The sequence below is a fragment of the Cornus florida genome, unplaced genomic scaffold, assembly GCF_030987335.1.
Source record: "Cornus florida cultivar Cherokee Brave unplaced genomic scaffold, ASM3098733v1 CherokeeBrave_3.0.0_Hap2_Chr05, whole genome shotgun sequence".
Classification (NCBI taxonomy): Eukaryota; Viridiplantae; Streptophyta; class Magnoliopsida; order Cornales; family Cornaceae; genus Cornus; species Cornus florida.
In genome coordinates, this window is record NW_026775575.1 from 110113347 (window position 1) to 110140224 (window position 26878).

The 26878-nt window shown below is 32.3% G+C and overlaps 3 protein-coding genes across 3 annotated transcripts; 1 reads left to right on the plus strand and 2 right to left on the minus strand.

Annotated features, from left to right (window-relative positions):
• The first annotated feature begins 788 nt into the window (after positions 1–788).
• On the plus strand, positions 789–5182 carry LOC132308527 (uncharacterized). Its single transcript, XM_059806633.1, has 7 exons — positions 789–1406; positions 2851–2991; positions 3092–3205; positions 3285–3458; positions 3722–3837; positions 4556–4625; positions 4713–5182. Exons 1-7 carry the CDS (start codon positions 876–878, stop codon positions 4716–4718), a joined length of 1152 nt encoding a protein of 383 aa, XP_059662616.1. The 5' UTR covers positions 789–875; the 3' UTR covers positions 4719–5182.
• A 6140-nt stretch (positions 5183–11322) lies between these two features.
• Positions 11323–12925, minus strand: LOC132310477 (NAC transcription factor 56-like). The gene is made up of 3 exons (XM_059808648.1): positions 12678–12925; positions 12129–12436; positions 11323–12045 (listed from the first exon to the last, which is right to left on the minus strand). The coding sequence occupies exons 1-3, from the start codon at positions 12859–12861 to the stop codon at positions 11452–11454; spliced, it is 1086 nt and encodes a 361-aa protein (XP_059664631.1). The 5' UTR covers positions 12862–12925; the 3' UTR covers positions 11323–11451.
• A 10860-nt stretch (positions 12926–23785) lies between these two features.
• Positions 23786–25549, minus strand: LOC132308528 (NAC domain-containing protein JA2L-like). Its single transcript, XM_059806634.1, has 3 exons — positions 25268–25549; positions 24902–25170; positions 23786–24799 (listed from the first exon to the last, which is right to left on the minus strand). The coding sequence occupies exons 1-3, from the start codon at positions 25446–25448 to the stop codon at positions 24260–24262; spliced, it is 990 nt and encodes a 329-aa protein (XP_059662617.1). The 5' UTR covers positions 25449–25549; the 3' UTR covers positions 23786–24259.
• Between the last annotated feature and the right edge of the window lie 1329 nt (positions 25550–26878).

Sequence of the window (26878 nt, forward strand, 5' to 3'; positions counted from 1 at the left end):
TTAAATAATTTTTTTTTTTTTTTTTTTTTTTATATCATTCATTTTTTTCAATAAAAATATTATTATTTTCTTTAACTACTTATTCAAACATTAATACTTATCATTGCAGGATATGCTCCAAACACAACTTAAATGTATCAATCATTCAGCCACCTCTCCCAAAGACAAGGAGGAAGGGCTTAGAAAAGAGTACTGTTCAAATTAAGTCCAATAAATACTTAGTATAATTTTAAATAAATAGCAATATAGGAATGTAATCTAAAAATAGATATAAAATATGGTTATTTATTTATAAAAATTAAAATAAATATCAATTTAGTAATGCAATTTAAAAAATTTGTACTTATTTAATACTATCTTCATTCTTTTTTAGTTATTCGCTTCGTAAATTATAACTCATATAGTTATTTATTTATAAAAATTAAAATAAATATTAATTCAGTAATGCAATTTAAAAATTTTGTACTTATTTAATATTATCTCCGTTCCTTTTTAGTTAATGGTTTTTTTTTATAAAAAAGGGACAAAGGAGTATTATTATTTGTTTATAAAAAAATTGTCCAATGACAGGCTCCATTTAATCTGTGGACTGCATTGAGTAACGTCGTCGATCAGAATAATAAAGTGGATAATACCTCTCCAATTGGCAGCCAAAGTCAAAATCTGATAGCAGAAAAATGAACTTCGTCCACCATTTATCATTAAACACGTGTCCTTGGACCCGCCAGATTCAACACAATACGGTAATTCGACTCTCACCAGGTCACCCAATCCAACGGCCTCTTCGTATAAACAACACCCTCTCCTCACTGGTTTTGACTTGGAGAAACCACGTCGACGATTGATCCCAACTCACTCGCTTCGTTCCTCCCCAAATGGCCTCTGTCAATAGCATCATACCCCAAACTTTCCTCTCTCTCTCCAAACCTATCAAGGATTCCAAGCCCAAACCCTCAATTTCCCACGTTAAGGGTGTCTCTGGGTCTTTTTTGCAATGTTTCAGACCGACCCAGAACCAAATTTTCTCGAGAAACAACCAGAGGACCAACTGGGTAGTCGTCGGGTCAGTCGCGAAAGAGCTGGATGTGATACCGGTACAGAGCAGGGACATGACGGACCATCAAGACGGCGTGGTGAGCGGGACTGATAGAGAGATTGAAGCAGGAGAGGTTGTGAATCAGGTGGTTGGTGGGTTCGGGAATGAAGGAAGGTTGTCGTTCGAAGGGGCTGGTGATTTTCAAGGGTTTTCATCGTCGAGTGCTTCTTCTTCTGGTGGGTCTGATGGGGAGAGTGAGGAAGAAGATATAGAGAGATTGATTGATAGATCCATTAATGCTTCTATTGTTCTCGCTGCGGGCACTTTCGCGATCACCAAGTTGCTCACCATCGACCAGGACTACTGGCATGTAAGTCAAGAAAAGTTGATACTTTATATATGTGTGTGTTATGTAATACCATATGGGTAAGTGTGATATATTGTTCTACAATTTTGAGATGTTATTTGGTGTGGACTGTTGCTGATTAGTACAATTGCAATAAGGAAATGGGTTTTGGCAGACCGGTAGAATTTGTTGGGTATATGGATTTCGTTAATTGATTTTGTTAAGTTCAGTCAAGTTATTTCTTTTTCTCCCCATTGGGTCTGGCTGTGTTTGAAGGGTAATTTTCAGTCAAGTCATTGTTTTGTGTGTTATTGTAAGTTATAATAACATCTTTATGTTAATCATGGTTGTTAGTAGTAGTCATTTTTTTTTTTATGGATTTGTTTGTGTATATACATGAGCCGGGTCATATCCTCTGTTTTGTTTTATCAATGACATACTGTAAGAGTATCAAGGCTTTTGGTTCAGGATATAAAACATACAGCGAATTTCTATTAAGTTGAGGCTGGAATCAATTAACTAATCTTAGAACTAATTGTGGAATTGTATCATGATTGATGAATGCTAATCAATTGAAGCAAAAAATTTGTGATAATTAGAAGAGTACTCTAGTGTATTGTATAGAATATGAAGTCGAGGAACTTGTTGGATGATTGTTTACTATGAACCTGTTAAAAGATTTGTAAATGTTTAGGAGCACAACTTAATGTGAAAATGGTTGTGATTAAGGTAGCAATAAAAGGCATGCAAGGATGAATCACATGCTTCATTAGTTTTCATGTAGAATATAATACTGTCATTGAATTCATATGGTTTACTCAAATGGTTGGGATTAAGCTTGGTTTGGTTGATATTTAAGTGAGTTGAGCCATGGTTTTATTTGTTTTTAAGAGATAAGATTCTTGTTCTGTGTGCAGTTATCGTATAATGTTTGTATGCTCCTGATTCATTCTTTTCCTGTTGAATTTCACATGAAGATAAAAACTGGGTTGTGTGCGAGTTTTGCATGATGATCTATTGAACGTCATATTGAATTAGAAAAAGATGCGGGGAAGAAGAATTTTGCGATGCTCTTTTCTATTATAAAATACTGAAATCATTATTTCCATTATTGGTTTATTTATTTATTTTCTAATGCTTGGTGCTTGTGTACTCATTTTCCATTGTTGTTGGTATACCTTGGCTTGAATATTAAAGCCAACTCTATACAAATGAAATTCAAGTGCAGATAAATATATGTCCTTATACAGTATGCTTACAAAGAGCTACAAGCATCTGTGTAATGTCTCGGATTTTTGGAGAGTTGTTTTCACTAAACCTCGTGTCTGTCTGGCTATAGTATTTTTCATACATTCATGGTTATTGGTTTCCTTTTGAATGTGTTTTCCAGAATGTGGTGTTAATTAGTGTGCTAATGAAAATTACTAATTTGTATAATGTGCAACAACTCATTCCCTTCTTCTAATAGGGCTGGACAATTTTTGAGATACTGAGATATGCACCTCAACACAATTGGAGCGCATATGAGGAAGCTCTTAAAACAAACCCAGTTTTAGCGAAAATGATGATCAGTGGAGTTGTTTACTCTGTAGGGGATTGGATAGCACAGGTCAGTTGGTAATTTGAGATAATTATGATCAGTATTGCTTTTAGCTTCAAAATGGTTCTTTACATGATTGTTCATTAGTTTATATTCAATCAATATGCAGTGCTATGAAGGAAAACCTATTTTTGAGTTTGACCGCGCACGCATGTTCAGATCGGGCCTCGTTGGCTTTACACTTCATGGATCGCTTTCTCATTATTATTACCAGTTCTGTGAGGTAACCATTACGGCTGCAAATTTTTCTTGTTTGGCTGGTCGTGTCTTTGGATTACAAAATGACATTCTCTGGTTTCCAGGAACTTTTTCCTTCTCAAGATTGGTGGGTGGTTCCTGCTAAAGTGATCTTTGATCAAACTGTATGGGCCGCAGTCTGGAACAGCATTTACTATACATTTGTAGGATTTTTACGGTTTGAATCCCCTGTCAGTATTTTTAGCGAATTGAAGGCAACATTCTGGCCGATGTTGACGGTAAGAATATCACCTGTTTTTTCTGTCTTTGTTTTTATCTCTTTAGGTTTTAGAGCCAAACTTGAAAGAGGTGAATAAATCAGAATTTTTATTTATTTATTTATTTTGGGTTGGGGTGTTGTAGAAGAGAAGAAGGGGGGATTCATGGTTTTAGTAATTTCATTTTTTTTCTTACATGCATCTCAGGTTAAGGTTTTGAACTTGCTGTAGTGTGCGCTTTATTTGCACATCTAATGGTGTTCTTGGTGTTGATTGTTTTGCAGGCGGGGTGGAAACTTTGGCCATTTGCGCACCTTATTACCTATGGTGTGATCCCGTTAGAACAAAGGCTTCTTTGGGTTGACTGCATAGAGCTTATTTGGGTGACAATACTCTCAACGTAAGTCTTGGATCTGGATTAAAATAATGAGTACTAAGAGCCTTTTAGTGAAAGCACTTATTTTCAGGAAAATCGCTGGTTTGTGTGAATAAATATGCATGAATGCATTTATAAAACCCTCAGCTATCCAACTTATGATTCATACTGCTAAGAAAACAGTATATAAACATGAATTTGCTGGCTTATTCAAGTATGTGTAATCTCTAATCATTTGGATAGGATTTTGGGAAATCAAAAGTTTTTATTGGGGTAACACACTGTGTAGGTTTAGTGGTATATTTTGCGCCCCAGAAGGGCCAGTTGTAGTGGGGTTTAAGTTCCAATTATGACGGGTATGTGTATTGTACTAGTTATTAGCTGGAAGAACTGAAAAGATTGCCACTGTTTTGAGCAATAGTTGCAATACATACAACCATACAATTTTCCTGGTCTGGGGATAATATCCAATCCTTCGGGGAATGAGTTTTCTTCCTTTTAAGCCTTTTGGCTTGTGTGGAAGTCCCTGAATTCTGAGAGATGGTCGATCTTTTCAGGACCACTAGAGCCATGTCCTGTTGTCACATGTGAGCATGAGAATAGTGATTTTCTGGTCGATAATTTGTGGCTGAAATAATCCATTACGCTGATTCTAACACATTCTGTGTATGTCTTACTTGAGTCATAATATAGGTGGACTCTTTTGGTTATCTCTAACATTGCCGTCATTCTTTTTTTCTAGTTATTCAAATGAGAAATCAGAAGCAAGAATCTCCGAGGCACCAGCAGAAGAAAACTCCAATCTTCTAAAGGTACGCCAAGTGAGTGATTAATTTGGGACATGGTCATTTTTGCGTTATACGATTTTGAATGTGCTTTCCATCTTTCTCACTTTTTAGGAGTAAATTAATTGAGAACCAGAGAGGGAAAGGAGACAAAGCTTTCCATCTTTCTCACTTTGTAGCATTGCAAGATGGAAGTCTTTGTCATGATGGACCACAGCTTGAGAAATTTGTGGCAATGGCGGTAATGATGCTGGAAAGGCTGGTTATAGTTTTGCTCACATCCGTGATACTTGCCTGTGTGTGTTTTGTAAATTCACCTTCTTTTTCTATCTTTATGTATGCAAAATCTTCTATATTTTTTGAGGTATACTCTAACCAACTGCTTTTTACTAAATTATACATGGTGCTAAAAAAAAATTCTGTGAAAATTTCCTTTTTAGCATCTATACAGATACAACTATTTTCTTTTTTATTTTTGAACTCCTGGAATTGTATAATTCATTTTGTTGCAACAAATTTCGAACTTGCAATTGTGGGAAGAATTGATAGATGTTTATTAATGCACAAACGGTTTCTCTTCGCAATTCCTTTTGTGTAGGGCCAAAGTAGATGAGTATAACAGATTTGTGGGGAATTTCATGTATATATATATATAATATGTGTATATATATATATTTGAAAACAATAATAAAAACTTATACTTCATGGTTTCTTGGTGATGGGGTTTTTTTCACTAAAAAGTTAAATAATAATGACTTTGAACAATGGCGCCCTTCATCATGCTCCCTCTGCACATATATATTCCGACAGAGAGAGAGCTCAGGTATCTGTGATTATAGAGCTTCAAGTCTCTGGTAAGAAGCATGGTTTGGAGATTTACACCTCAGTACAATAGAAATCTGATACGCATTTCAAAATGGGTTTCTTACTATAAAAAAAAGAAAAAAAAGAAGAAAAAAAGTAGCTATATACTCAATATATATCATCATATTTACATAGTTCCTTAATGATATCATTCATGATCATGGGTTCGGGTATATAATACATTACTGATTCAATAATTTAGTTCACTCTTTTTTTGGTAAATATAATTTAATTTGCCTTACTTTGTTCTGTTCATGCCATGTAAAATGAGATTTCTTGCTTGATTTAACTCAGATTCGTTAGTTCTTACTTGAATAGTTTCAAATGAGTTTTTTTGTTCTTTGTTGATAATGTGGTATTCAAACATGAATTGCATCAGATAATGTTAACATTAAATAAATTTTATTTTTACTTTTAAATATATATATGTATATATAAATGTTTATTTAAATATATATGTTAAGAATTTTTTTAATTATAATATTCAACTTCATGTTTTTAAATTTAATTATAGATTTAAATTCAAATTTATTCATTTACATAAATAATAATATTAACCTTCAATAAAAATGCATATGAATATTAAATATATTTAAAAATTAAATAAATTATATATAAATTTTATGTATTATATATATATGTATAATATTAGAAAAAGTTCTCCAAATTAAATATATTATGTATTATGATGAAACATGTAGTTTTTTGTGCTGATGCTTATCAAAGTCAAAAGGGGTAATAATGTTTTTTTACATATAAAAAGTGCTTTGACACGTCTGGGGGTGAGTGAAAAGCAGATCAAACATTTGTAATATAAGTGATAATTTTTTTCGAAAGGTATTTCAGTGATATTTAACCAAACCTGAGGGAGTGTCCGTATAATTAACCCCTATCCATTTAGTTCTACTTATTTATTTTTTGTACTTTAAGATTTGCAAGTTTTTTCAACTTCTTTAGTGTTACCGTATAACCGTATTTGATGAGGATGGAATAATCAAAAGCAAGATGATTTTTAGTGCGTGATCTGATAAAGTATGGCATGACGAAAAATTGAACTAAAAATTTAGCTCACATCACACTCATAATTGAACAAGAAGAAATGCCGACCCTGAGTTGTGATTATCCTGTTTCCACTTCCAGGAATCGATGGCTACTTTGCAGGAAGATGAAGCTTTTTTTCTACCTTTTGTTTTAGGAGTATTGTCTGCTGCATTTTGTTAAGCTTCAATGGTTACTTAATGGAACAAGTAGTAATCCAAAAAAAAAAAAAAATGTTATGAAAGATAAGAACTCATTGATGTTTGATTTGAAGGGTTTTTTGCTAGAGAAGCCATATTGGAATATAAATTTTATGCATTAGTTCAGTTTTCAACATCAACTAGGGACCCAAAAAAACACAAAGAAGTATTGGGCCACTAAGCCCAATTGAATATGGCCCCTACTAATGACGATGGGTGTCATATGCATGATCTGCATCTCTGGAACAATCTATCACAAAAACTTTTGGGTTGTTCCCTTTGCAAATACTAATGCCCCTAGAGTTGACCAACATCCAATTTGATGCAATGTACTGTAGGCTTTGATTTAGACTAAAATTAAACTAATCAAACATGAAATGGGATGTGATGAGAAAAAAACAAAAACAAAAAAATTGAAATAGGTTGGCATGTGATGGGCTAAATATGGGCCTTTGACATACTAAGTCTAAGGCCTCTTTTTCGCAAAGCAATCCACAGTTTGGAGTAGATAACCCTCCTACTGTGGATTGTTAGTGGGCCAGTGCCAATGGGTAGTTATGCTTGCTTCTATCCTCCAATTCAATTTTGTGCCTATTTTTAGGAAATTTGTTTTGGTTAAAAACCATTATGGGATACACAATTTAATTCCATTCAACAAGTTCGCTACATAAGGAAACTCATCTCTCTCTCTCTCTCACACACACACACACACAATTATTGGATTTCGAAATTGTTTTCCTTGGCTATCTTCCAAGGCATGAAAATTAAATAAGGTCCATGACTTATTGTCCTTCTCAACCTCTGTAGCATGCAAATTATGAAATTATGCTTATGCAGGGAAAAAAGAAAAAGAAGAATGAAACCATGTATGTGTGTATATATGTATTATATATATATATATACCGTACCCATCAATCCGTCTATTCTCTATATGTATCTTAAACATATGCATGTTAAGAAATGCTTAGTGTAATACATACATCAGATTGATGGTGAGATCGATTTGTAGGCTTTGTAAAAGCTTCCTCCTAGTCGAAGAAAAAAGGGGAGTAGTGGTGGTGTGTTTGGACGCAGTGATATGTATACCAAAAATAAGCACAAATTATAAGAAAAATGATAAAGTTTATTTGTACTCTTTACTTGGAAAGGAACGCAATTAGATATATATTATTAAGATAATGGATTCCTTCTGATGACAGCAAGGGAAAAGATGGTCCCATTTCTCTAAAATCTAAAGTCAGCAAAGAGAAAAGCCGTTCGTGAGGTTTGTCTCTTGATGTCAACATTGTGTGACCTTTCGGGTCTCCCATTATACTTAACCATGTCTTTTCAACCCCCCCATCAAAGAAAATGACACCCATAATCTAATCTCTCCATTATATATGTGTGTGTGTGTGTGTGTGTGTGTGTGTGTGTGTGTGGGGAGGGGGTTGATATATAAAGGCACCATAGAAAAACACAGTACACGGAGGTCAAAACACGCATCAAGTAGTATTGTCTTTTGTGTATATATTTTTGGAGATGCATGTAACCTACCATGCCTTAATTTTACTTTTCCTCGTAAATAAAATAATTTCTTATTTTATATATATATATATATATATATATATATATATATATTAGCTTAGACTTTACCACCACCTTGTCCATCTAAATTACTTTGATTTTGTTAGAGTTAGACATAGTTGATCAGACCTTGCTTATGCAGTGTGTCAAGATAGAAAAATTGGCCGATGGATCCAATATTTGATACTATTAGTTTAAGAAAGTTGCCTTTTTTGGCAAGTTTATTTTAACAAAGTTGATTGCATGTGCCTTACCAAAAAAAGAAAAAGAAAAAGAAAAAAAAAAGTTGATTGCATAGGAGAAAAAAGTATAATTCTTTGAAGTTCTTTTCAACCCTAGACCACAATGGCTAAGTATATATATATATATCCTTGTTTATCATTCATAATTCTTTCTCACTTTCAAATTTATACATCAACACAATTTCCAACTAATTTTTAATTTATCATCTAAAGGAGACCTTATGTCCATCAATTGATTAAGTCCCAAAATGCATGATTTAAAGTTGATAGTATATGAGTCAAAAGTTTTTTTCAACCCTACACCTCAATGTCTAAGTGCATATATATATATATATATATATCCTTCATGCCTCACTTTCAAATTTATGCCTCAAAACAGTTTATATATATAAATATTATTATTATTATTTAATCTCATTTTATAATATTTCTCATGTAAATGAGACCTTATGTCAATTGATTAAGTGCCAAAATGATTCAAATTACAATTGTAAGAAACGCACTTAAAATATTCCCATGTTTATTATAGTACGCCTACTTCTTCTTTTTTCTTTTTCTTTTTTGGGTAAATACCGACTTCCTCTTTTTACTTATCCTAATGGATGATATTATGTGCCTGCACCTATATAGAAGAAGAGAGATCCGTTCTGTTTTTGTTTTTGGTCATGGAAAGATAAATGGTGATACACACACACACATACATAGTTCATGCAGATCAATTATGTTTTATTGCACAAAATATTGCATGATAAAAAAATGATCATGATCTATATTTAAATGTTAATGTTTATTATCATCTACTCCAAAAGTTTAAGCTATTAGAGAGGGTGTAATTTAAATATTTTTATCCTTCAACATGCCCTTCACGCCCTTTACGTGTGGCCTTCTTTAAGGTTCAATGCGTATTTTTTATTTTTTTAATTAGGGTGACAGTGAGATTTGAACTCGAGACCTTTAGCTCTGATACCATGTTAACTACTATCTATTTCAAAAACTTGGGTTATTAAAGAGGGTGTAACTTAAATATTTTTATCCTTCAACACGAGAGGGCATGAAAGCATATGTTGAGAACTCACAAACTAATATTTGTTTAGATGGATTAATTAGCATGATAAATTCGATTACTATTATTTAAAAATAGGGTAGTGTAAAAAAAGAAAATCCCTATTACATAGAGAATGTGCAAATTAGCATATTCTGTTAAAAAAAAATTCCTACATTTTTCAAATTGACCGGCATTTTGTTAATTTCAAGATTGAAATACCTAAAATGTCCTTAAAAACTTTAATTTTAAAGGTATTTTGGTGGTCTATTTATTTATTTTGTCAACATTGACCGTCAATAGATATTAGGGAACAAAAAAAAAAAAAAAATAGTGTTTTTTTGGCACATTTTTTATAAGGGAGATTTTTTACACTTAACCCTTTAAAATAAGAAGTTATTCAATTATATATATATAATTAGAAAAATTGGAGATAAAACCATCTCCCAACTATTAAATTAAAGAGGACAACATAAAAGGGGATAATCAATAATACGTTCACTTTAATTTTAAAGTGAAATCCTATAGCTAGAAATTCAAACATAAATGAACGAGCAATGATTTTCTAATCTCATCTGTAGAGTAACTTAATTCATTAATTAGAAACAAAGTTCAACATGCCTATATCTCTTACCCAAATAATAATAATAAATCTTACCCAAAAATATATATATATATATCCCCTTATATCTGTACCTTTTTTTATTTTATTATTATTATTTTTTTTATTTTTAATTTCCAGGAAAAAAAAAAAAAGTTGACAAAGATGTAAAACAACAGGAAGGAGCTGTAGCTGTGAAGTATTAGCGACAGAGACAGTTTCATTGGAGGAGGATGAAAATCAACAATAGAACCCCCATATAGTTACAACAACTACAAATCATGATGATGATGATTTAGAAAGTATTTTTAAGTTTTTGGCCAACCCATTCTTTATGTGTTATTTACAACAATATATAGTAATAATTCTTGTCTTTTTATATCACCTTACTCTTTTTTGAAATCGAAAGGTTCGCAAATGATGGGAAAGTAGACCCATAAACATATTCACATACCATTGGCTGTGAAAACTTGTTGAAATAAAATTGTTTATAAAGTTTGATTCTTGGAAAATCACTATTTAAATATTGCATCATTTAGTGAGTAAAGCAGGAAATAAGAAGAGAGATAATGGAAAGATGTAATATTCTTACCTTGTAGAGTTTTCTGGGTGACACACAAAGGTTGCTTTTAAATGTAAACAAGCCAAACCAGGCCTTACTTTGCTGTCTTTAAATTAGAAATATATGATCAAATGATGTATCAGGACATTAGAGCACGAGCCCATGTTTGTGATTGTGACACACCAAATAAACCAACCATAACCCATAATAACACTACTACAAAGCTTTTAAGTACTGTAATTGTATCCTATTTGTCAATATATTTAATTATTATGTCTTAATTTTTTTTTTTTTTTTTTCTACATCAAGAGCATCTAGCTCATCTTTTTCTTTCCAGCTCCACATAAAACACTCATGTAATATATATGTATATAAAAATAACTACAGATTATATATATATATATATATATATATATATATATAATATGTGTGTGGGATGACCTAAAGTTGGCAGGAACAAGTTACACATGCACTCCCAGAAACTGCAGAGGCCTTCAAACAAGTCCTTTTGCAATTCCCTACCAAACAAAATCTCCACACCCAATTCAACAATCTAAAATGAATAGACTGTATCAAAGGGTGTTTATATATACTATATATATATATATATATATATATATATATATATATAAAACATCTCTCTTGTTGGCAGTATATATATAACTACACTAAAGAGCTTTGCTTAGTTATAAATAATTTATGTCTATAATAATTGAGACCGACCTCTGAAGACTAGCTTCAAGTGTACCAATTGACATCATGGAGTTGATATGGCAGGGAGTTCTGCTGTTGATAAGTTTGTTGTTGGTGCAATGAAGGGGCCTCTGCTTGTGGAAGCTGGCTGAGCAGAGTGGCGAAAGAGCTGCTGCTCTGATCATCTGTCCTTGCGACACTTCCGGTGCCACTACTATTATCTGCATGAAATCTCTTGGCCAGGGAAGAGCCGGAGGCTGTGGCTTCGTCGCTCCAGTATATAGATGGGAGTGACAACTTCAGGGGATAGTTATGGTTGTTGGAGGCCGTGGTCACCAAATTAGTAGAAAGTAGTTGTGGCTGCTTTGAGCTTGACACAGTGTTGTTCATTTCGCCATTGTTGCTCATCATTCCTTCAAACAGAGTGGCTTCATTTTCGAGCAATGGACCGTAGCTTGAGCCCTTTAGTGCTGCCTGCAGTTTAGGATTGTTTTGGTGTTGGGCAGCCAGAGGTAGTGAAGCTTGTACCGAACCAGCAAACATATCATTCATACAGCTGTGATCATCTCTTTCATGATCCATCAGTCTCTGAGCTGTATTGTTCTTCTTGTAGATTCGGCATAACACCCAATCATCAAGCTACAGATTAATTCAGCGATCACTCAAATGAATCATATGGTATGAATAAATGGTATTGGATTAATAGATGAAAAATGAATTACCCTTAAGGAGGCTTTCTTGTTAGCCACGTCGAAGCCAGGGGGTTTTGTATTCACTTTGTTATCAACAAGGCGATATTCATGCATGATCCAATTGGTTTTGATCCCTTTTGGGGGCTTCCCTCCATAGAAAACAAGGGCCTTCTTCACACCCACCTTATGCGTCCCACCGGAGGTCAGCACCGGCTTATCCGTTCCGGTCGCCTTCCAGTACCCAGACGTCGCCGCCCGGTTTGGCCGAGCCCCATTCGGATACTTCCGGTCCCGAGGACTGAAAAAATACCACTCTTGCTCCCCAAACGTAGCCTTCGCTGAAAAAACAATTCAAACAATTAATTATTACTACTATTAATTAATGAATTAATATGTGTGTTTGTGTGTGTGTATATATATAAGAGACTTAAGAGTCACTGGCTGATGCTGTGACAAAAACACAAACACTTGAGCGTCAACTCCTTCCAATACACTCGATTGGATTCTATGTAATTTTAGAAATAAATATACACGCACATATGTATGTGTGCGTGTGATATATATATAATGAATTGTTACCTGGTAGCTCCCATGGATCAAACTTGTAGAGATCGACTTCGGCGATGATGGAGACGGGAAGGGGAGCGGAGGCGGCTTTTTTCTTGAGGTAGTGAACAACCAGTTCTTCGTCGGTGGGGTGGAAGCGGAAACCCGGCGGGAGGTGCGGCTGCTGTGAGCCGGTTGATGAGTCCGTACTCTCCATGTATGGAATCAAAACTCTCTCTATTGTTGAATTTGATGCAGCGATTCTTCGGATTCAATCTGTAAATTGATGAGAAGAAGAGCGTAGAGACAGAGAGAGAGAGAGAGAGAGAGAGAGAGAAATGGTGGTAAGAGTTGGGGAGAATCTTGTTTTATATGGCATCGAGGTTATGAGATTTGTGATGGGGCCCTGTTTGGATCGACGGAATGGAATGAAAAGAAAGGGCCAGTTTAATCCTGTTTGCTATAGTAATTGAAAAATATTAGTAAAAGGGCGAAGAAAAAGGCAATCATGTTGTTTTTTATTTTTTTATTGTGGTTGGTAAAAAGAAATGATCGAAATAAAGATATTATTTTTCTCGCATTTCTACGATATTTTTGAAAATAAAATTATTATAACGCACTCATTATTTAAATTAGGAGTGAAAACTAGATCTCAAGGACTTATCTTCTGAATTCCCGCCGTTGTGATATACTTAGGCCCGTACCAAGATAATAATGATTTTTTTTTTTTTGATAGAAAGTCTAAGTATTAAAGTCTAGTAGTGTGAAAAGTGAATATATATAAGTGTATTTTTGTCAAGGTTAAAATAATAAAAAAAAAGTCACATAAATTATAAATTTTATAAATTGATTTGAAAATAACAATTCTTTTTTAACTAATATGTTAACATTTTTTTTGACTTTTTTTCTTTTTTCTTTTATCATAAAATATCTACTATTTGTTTATATCTTTAACCCTTATCTTTTAATTTGTGTCAATATAAATTTTAAAATGTGCAATGACATATAAATTCTTGCATTTAATTTTTAAATGTAATAGCAATTGCTGCATGGTCGGAGTGATTGAGTTATTTTTTGTGTCTGGGGGTCCGTATTCGAGTATTGCACACTCTCTCTCCTTTTTAAATGATGGAAATTTTAGAATAAATGATTAATAATAGATAATCAAATCCTAACTTTAATTCTCTTTTATAAGAATTAAAATTAAAACACATATTAAATCAAATAAAAAAGAATGACAAAAAAATATTAAAATTTACAGCTTCACTAACAAACCTTTGCATTTGGATTTGGGAAAGGGTCCGAATAGTGAAATTTAATGAGTATGGTTTTGCAAAATCCATAGATAGGCCCACGTTAACGTGTGATGGTTGGTGGAATGAAAACAACGTGTATAACAAACGGAGACTGGAGGGTGATTAGCAATAGAAGCTGGTCTGTTAATGACGGTAACGGATATATTTCGCCGTTAAGGAGTCGAAACGTGTTATTCCAAATGGCGGAGAGGTCAACACGTGGCATCAGAGATTGCGGGGACCACACAGCGCACACACACAACACAAGGCAACAAAAATGAACTATTGAAGAAGATAGATAAGTCGACAAGGTTTACGCTTCAGATGTCATGCTTTTGTTATGCAAATGCCACCCCACAAAACAAAAACCCAAAGTAACACTCACACTCACTCACTATATATCGATTTGATTGAACCCTGTAAAAAATCTCTTCTCCACCAATACTCACTCTTCTTGGACTCATTCCACCTGGCCCCACTTCGTCAGCCCAAACAAAAAAACAACTTTGACCATCTCATTTACAGTCAAATATATATATATATTACTTTTGTCAAAAGATTTATCATATGTTTAATGGAATATATATTGATCCTATTCAAATGAAATGACTATGATGATCATAAAGTTTGATACAAACACCACTTTGCTTTGTCTCATTTAGGACAATTTATCTAGTATATCCGATTAGGAGTACTAAAAATATATCACTGTCGAGAATCTGTCGTGTTATGATAATAAATTATTGAGTGTTTTTATCTTTCGATCTATCAATTAAATTCTTTTTTTAAGTTATTTGATTTTACAAGGTTATAATAAGTCAAATTAGAATTTTTACGAAAAAAAATAAAAAATAGAAATGTGTTTACTAAATATTTATTATAAAAAAGTCTCAAGAGTATTCTAACCATATGAGATTTCTCCATCAAGTTTCAAATAGTTGTAAATGGTTAATTTTGAAATAATGAGGTGTGGGATGATGGTCTAAGTACTTTTGAGAATAAGAGGAAATTAAGATGATATTTTGTTTTTTAGGGTTGAAAATATGATTTTATGTAATAAATGGGGAATAATTTTTAGTGGAAGAAAACAAAATTTTCACTATTGAAATGGGAGCGAAAATTTTAGTGTTGAAGTACTGACTTAACTGATTTTGAGGTTTAATGAAAAGTTGGTGGAATAGATTTGTTGGACAATATCATACAATAAGAGAATACGAACCTCAACTAAGAATATGACACTTGTGGTGCTTCGAAATTCTTGAAAATGGTTTTTTGAAATTTTAATTATTATTATTTTTTAAAAATTTTAGACAAATTATATGAATAGTTTTCCATGAGATTTGGTAGGCATTTTCAACAACACACTTGAGGCCCAAATTTGTTAAATAGTTTAGTGAAAACTCATGAAGTATTTTAAATGTTTAGTGATAAATAGTTTTTCCACTTAAATTTAACTCTTTTTTGATGACACTTGTTTTTAAAGTGATATTCGAGTATTATTAGACAAACTTAATTAGAGAATCGCTTAATTCATTTAGAATGAAGTATTAAAGTATAGAGTAGAAATGAATACTATTATTGAAGTGGTTCATGTCATGGAGATTTTATGTGGTTTAATATATTTTGAATTAAAAAAATTATGAAAATAACGTGTTTTTTTTGGATTAAAAGGTAAACTTGTGTATAAAATAAAAAGAATGTACATGGGTCCCAATAGATGTTACAGCTACAATATGTACATATCAATAGCCATGAATGGATGTTATCAATAAACTAGATAAATCACATCCACGGAAACGACTTTGTGAATTCATTTTAGTGAGAAGTGAAAACTTAAATCATTGTTTGGGGGAGAAGATTCCACATATATTTTGTGAAAACTTAGAATGATGATCAGTAGGAATTTCATGAAAATGATTTCTTTTGAATTGTAAGATAAAGTTTTGACTATATATCGAGCATTCTTCATTTTTAAAGATTCAATTATCAGAATGGTAATTAATTGCCCGTAGGTCTAACCACGGTTTTGTCATATAATCTATCAACCTTTTCAAAAGCTTATTTGCTTGAAAAATAAAAAATATATATACACGAAAGTGATTTTTGAAAACATGTTTCTTGGAGTATTTTGAGAGTTTCATGGTTATATTTTTGAAAAAAAAATATTCAACCGAAAAAGTAGCAAAATGCACATTAGCAGATTTTTGGAATTAAACATGTTTTATAAGCTGGTCAAACTCAAAAAACTACGTCCTGGTTTTCAACAAAATATGCAATTTTAAAAAGCAGGTCAAGATAAATATTTAATCTAAAAAACTAGCTAAATTTAATCAATGATCTTATTTGCTAAATCGGGAGATACCTACAAATTAAACATAATTATACCTACAAATTAAACATAATTATATATGTTTGGTCTCATTTATGAGGATGACAAAAGAAATGAAAACACCCTCAACTACGTGCAAAGTAAAATGTTTATCAAAGTTTATAAAAAATCATATGACGGGGAGGTTTGTGGGGGAAAAAAACCAAATAGAGAGAATTTTGAATCCTGCAAGTAATTTTCTCAATTTTTAGTCCGATTTTGTTGTAATTGGTGGAGCGATTATCTTTTAACTTAAAAACTTAAATTATTTAGTAGTAATAAGCTTCTTTATCCGTAGTCTTCCAGACTGAATATATCCATGAGAGTTACTACTGACACACACACATACATATATATATATATATATATATGTATATAATCTTGATGAACAAATATAGGTTTTGGGTAGGGTAGGGTAGGGTAGGGTAGGGTAGGGTGGGTGGGGTCAAGTGTTAGTTTCATGATCGACCAGGGTCCCATTTGTTTCACTTCTTGTAGTCCATTCCTTATCATCCAGGGCACAGCCCCTTCTCACCCAATCACATCTGACACCATTCTCTCTCTCTCTCTCTCTCTCTCTCACAGAGACACGCATTAAAGTTTGTTAAATAAAAATCACTATAGTGGCATGCTTAGCTCACTTTACTCTATCCTGTTCAACTTAATCTAAATTAACGTTAATTAGCCTCAACAAACCGATTAGACATTGATGTGGAACAACAGACTTCACATGGACCTCTGACTGTGAGGCACACATGACAAAAACCAAGTTATTTTCAAGAGGAGGACTATATATGACTCTACTGTCTCTAGTCATATAATTCTATTGTCTTTTATTAGTTGTTCATATTTAATTTTATAATTTTTTAAAAAAATATGTAATTAATGCATTACTCCTATTTTAAATTATTAAGTTGTCTTTCAAATTTTAAATATATATAACACCAAATTGTAAAGATTTTTGAAAAATTAGAAAGGTAATTATAGAAATATGGCATTTATTTTGTTTGACTTTTCAAAGTGGACATTTAATTTGAGACATTCTAAAAGGAAAAAATAGACTACTAATAAGGGACAGAGAGAGTATATGAACACTTTTTATTAGTTCAAATTTTAAACTAATTTTTCTCTAAACAATTTTTAATATTAACATTGGCAATGATGGAGTAAAATTATCTTGATTAAAAGAACTTCCAATTAAGTTAAAACGTGTAGGTTCTTCATTGTCCAAAAAAGGATAAACTTTGGATTAAGTACCTAACTTCCCAACGAATCCATTTAATACACTCATTAACTCATTTTCTTTGATGGCCTGATGATGTTGGTGAATTTGTGTAGAGATTAATTAGCGAGCATATATATATATGACAATATGACATATTAATTGTGTGTTTAATTACTTAAATGTCCTCTAGAGTAGTCGATGTAAGAGATGGAATCTTTAGAACGTGGGTGGTTATTTGTATTAGCATCCATGTGAGAGTTGCTTAAAAGCTTTTAGAGTCAAAAAAAAAAAAAAAAAGAAGAAGAAAAAGAAAAAGAAAAAAGGCTTCAAGTTAATAATAGGAATTGGAAGTTTGTATGGTATAAGTCAATTTCTTTGTGATGGTATACCTAATTTGCCCTTTATATTTATCGAGTGAGGAAAGAGTCAATATTGCATGTGCGTATTATACTTTGCTTCATCACTACCACCTCGTGACATATACTTTCTCTATGCTCTCTCTCTCTATACATATCAAAGTCTGTTCACACACAAGATTTTAAGTAGCCAACCTCAATGATCCTCTAAATAGATCATAAGTAAAATCAATATTGATGGAATATCATAAGAATCAAGTTGGTGATATATATATTATAGTTTTATTTACATGTTGAGTTTTCATGCAGTTGTTGATTGAAATATACAGTCTAATTTATTTTATTATTATTTTTAAAAAAATCTTACAAATTCATTTGCCCTAATAATTAAGAACATGAACACTCATTTCTTATTTTAAAAGATAAATGAGATAGTATTAGATTATAGTCATTTTTTTTCCCAGTTATTAGATTATAGTCGTCGACTCGTTAGCATATACTCTATTTATTAATGAATATCTTAAATGGTATTATCTCACCTTCTCAAAAGAGAGGTAAGTGTTCGAGCCCTCTAGAGGTAATTCTATGAATGTGTGTTTGTTTGAATTTCTTTTTATTTTTTGGCCAAATTGCACTAAACTGTTCTGTGCTATCAAAAAGTTATAAAATACTCCTTTCTTATTTTTTGTGGCAATAAATTAACTCTCAATTTATCAAAAGTTACAAATTATTCTTTGGCATAGAAAAATTGAAATTTTTAGTGTTAAAGTGGCTGGGTACAAAGTATATGACACATGAGTTGATTATTTTGACCAAAATACCTTTCGCAGGCAACAAACACTTTCAACTTCCTCATTTGTAAAATAAATCATAAAGGGTAAAATATGCATGCGTAGTTTACAACTTTTTATAAATTGAGATTGTTTGTTGTCACAAAAAATTGAGGCGGCATTTTAATTTGTAACTTTTTGATGCTAAAGAGGGGTTTAGTGCTTTATAATTTTTTTTTAAAAAAGGGACATGTATAAATTCCTTTTTTTTTTTTTTTAAACCATAACAACTACACCTTTTACTGTAGAACTGGAAATGGACTTTGAGGATTGGCTCCTTCGCTGCAGTTAGGTATATATATATATATTTGAAACACATTTTATTTCTGAATATGAATCATATATATTGTGATGAATAAAAGAGTGGCATCACTGTAGTTTATTTGTTAATGGTGATGCCCGCCAAAAAAACAAATTAAGTTGAAGAGACAATTAAGGGCAGGAAATAAGGCATGAGAAAGGCACACATGGGTGTTTCGTAACAGAGAGAGGGAAGTCACAATTGCATGACCTTTTAGGTTTCACATGTGACCCAGACTCTTTGCTAATCCAATCCGTTGCACATAATTATCCATATCTCTAACGTAATCATTAATTTTGTTAGGTATGCCTCTATCCAATATTATTTCTCCACTCTAATGCCATCATACAACCCATCCATACACCCACGTGTGGGAAGCCTAACCCTCAAACTACCTCTTTTATATATATATATATATATTCTCTCTCTCTCTCTATATGTCATAGAATTGAGGCCATTAGGGTTGCGTTTCAAAGATGACAACATACAATATATATATATATATATATATATATATATATATATATATATATATATATCCCAAGATTCCACAATTTAACTTAATTTACAATCTTTAATTTTTTTGGGGGGTGGACATATATATTTTGGAGAATCTGAATTGTAACATGTTGTTGCATGTCATAATCTTGTTTAGGTTACACCTGGAGATTTTTTTTTTTTTTTCGGTAAATATATATACATGAAGTTGTCCATTTCTTCTTCTTCATCATCTTTTTTTTTCTTTCTTCGTTTAATCTGCATTACATCTTGTTTAATTATCTTCAACTAGTACCACTTCTGTAATTGTGTACATTCAATTTCAAAGTCACCGTCACTAAAAATTAATTAATCTTGTCAGTCCTAATTATCTTGTTAAATCATAAATTTGCAGGGTAGAATTAAATGAAATTTGCTCATCGTGGAGATTGGCTAGCTTGTGATGCATGTAGTTCATCATTGTAACAAAATACAATACATAATATAATTCTAAACTCATAATTAAGGTTTTTTCTGGTCCCAACTAGATGTCAAAATGGTTAATTCGACAATAAAAAATGGAGATTGTGTGTACTTTGTTAATGAATTGATCTTAAAGAAATATTAGCATGACCTTTGTCATGCATGTGTATTACATAGATTGATTACGCAATATATATGGTGTAGATTAGGGTGTCATGATGATCTTCCTAGAATGATATGGCGTGCGTGACAATTAACCAAGTACTGTCATTTTAATTAACTGCATTAACGACTGAAATAATTGGATTTCATTTTCAAAAAATTAAGAAAAGTAGACATGACGATATAAGATAATTGTGAGATGGTGATGATTCCAAATGAGTAGAGCTCAAAAATGCTAGGCAAGATAATGTGATTGCTTTCATTAATAGCTCTTCTTAAGCTAGTTTTGGTCACACTGTTGAAGGTACAGTCACTTCCCTTTTTTGTTCATCAAGACAAAAAAAAGTTGGTCATTGTACGTCTTCATCCACGGAGTTGTCAACCCATTGGGCTTCCCTCTCAATTAAGTTGTTTACACCCATCAATATATATATATATATATATATATATATATATATCTCCAAGAAAATAGAGAGCATGTGGAAGAATATACCGAATGCAAAATCTATTACCATAAATGACTATATATATAGAAAAACTATATACTTTATCTAGCAGGATTGATCATCAAGCTTACCTTTTAACCAAAAAAAAAAAAAAAAACCTTGTATTTCACTTGTGTGTACTAGTGAAATTCGTGATTTTTTCATGAATATTCTTGGCGTTTACTCTTTTTTTATTTTTTTCTTTCTTTATTCAATTTGTTATTTCAAATCTATAAAGCAGTCATATTCTAGAGGCAATGGAGCTCCCGATAGAGTAATTGTCTTAATTTACAGGATTAGTTTAATTTGTTTATTAAATTTGTCTTTAATTTATTCTATCTTTCAAAAAATATGATTAGCAATAATATATAGAAGCCTAAGAATACAATATTTCATTTTTTATTTTATTATTTTTATTTATTTATTTATTTTTTACGTTGACAAAAAATATATTCACATGCCTGCTTGTCCTTACGGACTTAACCATTAAAAATTAAAGAAGTACTATTAGCTAATAACCGTACTTTGAAAAAATATTATACGTTGAAATAAACTGACGGAGCCTATCAATATTTTTTTTTTTTTTTTTCTTTGCGTTTTTGATGTGATTACTGGACTACTTTTCAGTAGAAAGGATTTTATTTAGGTAGATTTTGCAGATCAATATTTTTAAGTTGAAAGAAAATTCTTATATGCTAATGAACATACTTTAAGAAATGTATAGTATATACTCAGAAGCTCATGTTGGCGCTTGAATGGTAATAAAATGAACCATAATGGGTTTTGGTCGTGGTTTACAACTTTAAATTGGGCCAGGTCCACTATAACCCATAGGACTGGGGTCAGATGGGGCTTGCTCTAGATATCACATTTTCCTTTGTCCCACCTTAATTGGTTTGGAAGCCTCAACGATGGTTTTGTAGCCCACTAAGTTGGTCTGACCCTAGTCGAATGATCAACAATAGCCCATCTCATGAGCTCTTCTTGGACTTGACAATATAATAGCAACTGATTTATTCATTTATTTTTTTGCTTTTCAGGACAAAAATGTTAGATTAGAAGTTAGAGGGTGCGAAAATCTAAAATCGGAGCTCTAAAGATAATGAGAACGAAGAGCAACTCAATCGTTGGGCTACAAAGGCATTTGCAAGCAATGAAGTGTTAAAAGAAACCCATTATATATAGCGTAGTATTCCAATTGTCCATTATATATAAAAAATAAAATAAAATAAAATAAGAAGAAAAAAAAAAAAAAATAGATACGTGTGTATTTCAAGATATACACTGTACACATTATAAGAAAGACTAGATTAAAAAGTAAAAACCCATTGAGTCTAAAAAATCTATGTACGAGAGAGGACTATTCAAAGAAGACACAGCTGTTTTTATTCCCATTTCTTTTTCATAAAGTATTTTCATAAATGAGAGAATAAATTTTATGATGCAAACCATACAACACACATACATTTACAAGCGTCACCACACCAAATTTTATGATGCAAGTTACTTTGCGTGTCAAACAGAAATTGCTTGAAGGAGTCTAACATTCCTTGAAATCAGCCAGAGAAGAAATATAATTCAAATATTAAAAACAACTTCAATAGGAAAATTCTATACATTTAAAGGCGCCGCAAAAACTATTGGAAAACGTGAAGCTTTAATTAGGTCACATGCCAATTTATTTTTCAAACAATCAAATTGGTCAATGCATATCTTAAAACTTTTTAGGCCACTTCAATTTGGCATAGAGTAATTTGATATGGACATCTCTAGATTTCATTCAGAAAGAAACAGCATTCGGATTTCAATTTATTGTTGTACCAAATACTTTTTGCTATGTTCAATTAATAATTAAATATTAAAATCGTAAAAATTTAGTTTAAAATTTAAATTAAATTTGTTTTAAATTTAAATTTTATGAGATTAATTCTATACAATCGATTTTAGAGCGTAGTAGTTTGAGAGAGAGAAAGAGAGTGAGAGAGTTAAATTATGATTTGATTTGCATCATTTTGGATTGATCCGATAAGCATTGTCATATTACTTTTACGTTACATCAGAGGTAAGCATGTACTTTCTACAATGAGTATGCAAATATTGTCCTAATAAAAAAAAAAAAAATACTTGTCAACTCACTAGTGAATAAATCAATCCTACTAACCGTTGATGTGGTTCAATCATAAATGCAAAAAATAGTCTTGTAATTACAAAATTGAAGGTGATAAATAAGGAAATCCGAAATGATGACCGAATTTATTATTAAAAAATTTAAAAAAATTATTAATGTCCTTTTTTATTACTTTCTTGATTTTATAATTATGAATTATTTATACATTTATAATTGAACCACATACTTAGGGACGAGTAGACAATTTTTGTCCTAATAAAAATATGTTGAAAAAATCCTTGAAAAATAATAATAAAACATTGGTTAGTTAAAATTACAAGAAAAGCAATAATAATAATAAAATATGTTAACATTATTACCATAATGTTATCAAACACTTTATAATAATCAAGTGTTATTGTTGAATTTTTGTATTGGTGTACATTCAATTCAATATATGCATGTGAAGTAGGCCTAATTTAGGTAGAAAAGTTTTCCGAGTCCAACTTTCCAGTCTAATGTGGAGTTACAAAGTTCGAATCCAATACCAAAATTGGCACCTTTTCAAAGTATTGAGCCACACCATCTGAGAAACATGCGCGTTCTGAGAAAATATCAATCGACCGACAATCTAGCACACACCACTAGTCTTGTTAAAAGCACAAATTAAATTGATTCCATTTTGATTCGGTTCTAAGTTGTAGACAATTCAATCATAGTTGTACCATAATGGAACAATGTGATCTACAGATGTATATATATGTTTTCAAGTGTTTGACTGAGTACCAATAGTTAACATAAATCAGTACATTCCTAAACAAGATTATTATTAAATAATTAAAATTATGTTTTCATTTAGACCTAATAATTAAAACAATGCAATTTAGACCTAATAATTTACAACTGTGTTTGGTGATTTATATGAAATTGGAGCTTTGTATTAAAATGGATGAAATTGATAATAAAGAATTTAAATTAAATTTCTCCAACAATATTAACAAAACCTAAAATAAAGCCTAATACTCCTGATTATGTAATACAATCACCAATCATTCAAAATGAATAAGTAAATAAATAAATAAGAATATTCATACATTATACATTACACAAGCTTAGATAGGTAACCCCTACATAGTAACTGAGAGGAACATTTATTAAAACGACTGCAAAATTTAGAGTTCTAAAGATATTAGATATTGAAGTAAATAAACATAAACTTTGCAAATCCGAAATGAAATTACATTGTAATTATGTATTTGAGATTGATTTGTACTTGTTTTGTACATTCAATTTGTGCACTACGCCCCTAACCATTAACAAAATGGCATGAACTCTTCTGGTGCCCAAAAACACCCACACTTGAGCCTTCTTCCCCGCGTCTAAACCCAAAATGTTAGCCCAAAAAATTCAAGGTATTTACAGGAACGCCACCCAGAATTGATTTTGCTAACAGATATACCCTCCCTACTTTTTGTTTCTGTTCTGTACTCCAAACCCAAATCAAATCCGAATCCGGATCCTCCATACTAAGTCGAGTACCGAATGCCAAACGGGTCAAGCGAGTTAGTGAAAGTATGAGTGAACGCGTTTGGGTTCGGCTGAAAGAACCCCGAGTTCTCAAGTCGCTGAGTTCTGATTCCGCTCTGAACTTCTTCACCCCCGGAGACACCAAACCTCTGATGAGACTGCGAGTCCACGTGGTACATCGATGGGACAGAAGAGACATACATTCCGTTATTGTTATTAAGAGGTGCTTGTGTACGTTCCTGAGCCTGAGCTTGACCGCCAGGAACGAGTTCCGGCAACGAGCTGATTCCGGCGAGACTCGCCCAGTCAAAATTCCCCGATGTAAGGTTCTGAAGCTTGTGCATAGCTTTCAGCGAACTCATCCGCGGCAAAGCGAATAGCCGGTCGTCGATGTCCGGCAACGACTCGAGCACGTCGTCGAATTGAGACGAAGACGATGATGATGAACCGTGGCTATGTTCAACGCTCGGAAAACTCAAAACAGGCTTTTGACCACCGGAATTTTTCTTGTAAATGCGGCATAGAACCCAATCATCCAACTGAACCCAAAGCATATATATTAGCAAAATGAAACCATCTTTACAAATTCAAAATTGAAACTTTGAATCAAATCGAATAATGCTAATTTGATATCTAGGTACCTTGGAGCTTCCAGCTTTTCTTGAAGGCTCTGAGAGTCTGTACTCATGCATGATCCAATTGGTCTTGGTTCCTTTTGGAGCTTTACCCACATAGAAAACCAGAGCTTTTTTGATACCCACCTTTCGTCCCTCCGTCGTAATCACTTTATCAGTTCCTGTAGCCTTCCAATACCCAGACCCTGCTACCCTGTTTGGTCGCGACCCATTTGGGTACTTACGATCCCGTGGACTGAAAAAGTACCATTCTTTCTCTCCGAATATAGCTTTACCTGCGAAAACGAACCAATTTATTCAATTTCGGAACAATTACAACAAAATTATTCAGATAATGAACGAGATTCAGATTTCTCGTTGTTGAATACTTACTGGGTAAAACCCATGGATCGAACTTGTACAAATCAATTTCTCCGATGAGTTGCATAGAGAAATGGTGCCCTGCAACTTTCCGGCACAGATACTGAACCAAAAGCTCTTCGTCGGTCGGATAGAATCGGAATCCCGGCGGTAAGCTTAGCTGAGAAAGCGGGTCTGTCTCCGGCACTCCCATTTCGTTCGATGTTTTCTAGAGAGAGAAATAGATAATGGTTAAAGATAGATGACAGATGTAAAATTTTCTAATTCTTCTATTTCTTCTTTTTTTCAGAGATAACAGAGATGGCGGTTATTTATATAGGGAAGAGTGAAGGAGAGAGATAAGTACGGTCGTCACTGTCTCGGTGATTTGAAGTGGGACCTACAGAGTTGATCATCGTTAAGTGGTTGCCACGTGCACAAGGTTCGAAGTTTATCAAGCGGCCGACCTTATCCTGAAGTCCGGGTTGTAGAGCCAAGTGCATGAACCGTCACGAAAAAGAGAAAAAAAAAAAACTCTGTGAATCATCAAATTTCAGTGACACGTGCCTCTTTTGCAATTAACTTCTAGTAGATGATAACGAGCTACAGAGATAAATCCTTTAAAATAAAAAATTAAAAAAAAAGAAAAGAAAAGAAAAGAAAAAGTAGTGAGAAAGAAAGTGTGTATTGTGTATCTATAATTCTAAATAGAATATGCTTCTTGAATTTTTGTTTATAAGAAATGTACATATGACTCATTTACAAAGAAAAGAAAAAGTAGTGAGAAAGAAAGTGTGTATTGTGTATCTATAATTCTAAATAGAATATGCTTCTTGAATTTTTGTTTATAAGAAATGTACAAAGACTCATTTACAATATTTGTAATAATGTCTATCATGAGATATCACAAAAGTTATGAGATAGCCATCAAATTATTCAATTCAATGGTCAAATAATTTACAAGTGCACATTATTATTATTTATACATATATGTGAAATACATATATTAAGTTATTAACTTCATTCTCTTTTATTATTATTATTTTTTTATAGTCTAAGCTAATTATTCTTCTTAATTAACTTTAAAATAATTTAATATTTTTTTAAAATGAACTAATTTTACTGTAGGTGTGTGTGTGTGTTTTTTTTCCTAATTTATATATATATATATATATAGATGCAGACACAACATATACAAAGTAGTACAAACAAACAACGTTTAATTCGTGTTGGGGTAGCATTTTTCACGCGTGGAGTAAAACACGTCGGCAGAGAGAGGAAGGTGGAGTAAAGGACACGTGCAAACACGTGGAGTGCTGGAGAGAGAGGCGTTTGAAGTTAGGCGGAATTTTTTCAAAAGATGGAGTAGTGACAGGGAAAGCAAGAAAAAAAGTGGTAACGGCGTCACAATTAGCTGACACGTTAGCACAAAATTGCTTTTCTTCTTTTTATTTTTCTTTAATCTTTCTGTTTTTTTTTTTTTTTGTCTTTGGTGTGGGTTTTAATACAAAGAGTTTCTTTCACTCTTCAATCTCTCTGGAGTTATCTATAATATCAAATATTGTTCGGTCAAGGTCCGAATGGTCTACAAGTGTACTGAAATGTTCATTGATTGATATTCTCTTTGAAGCTTTGTGAACGTGG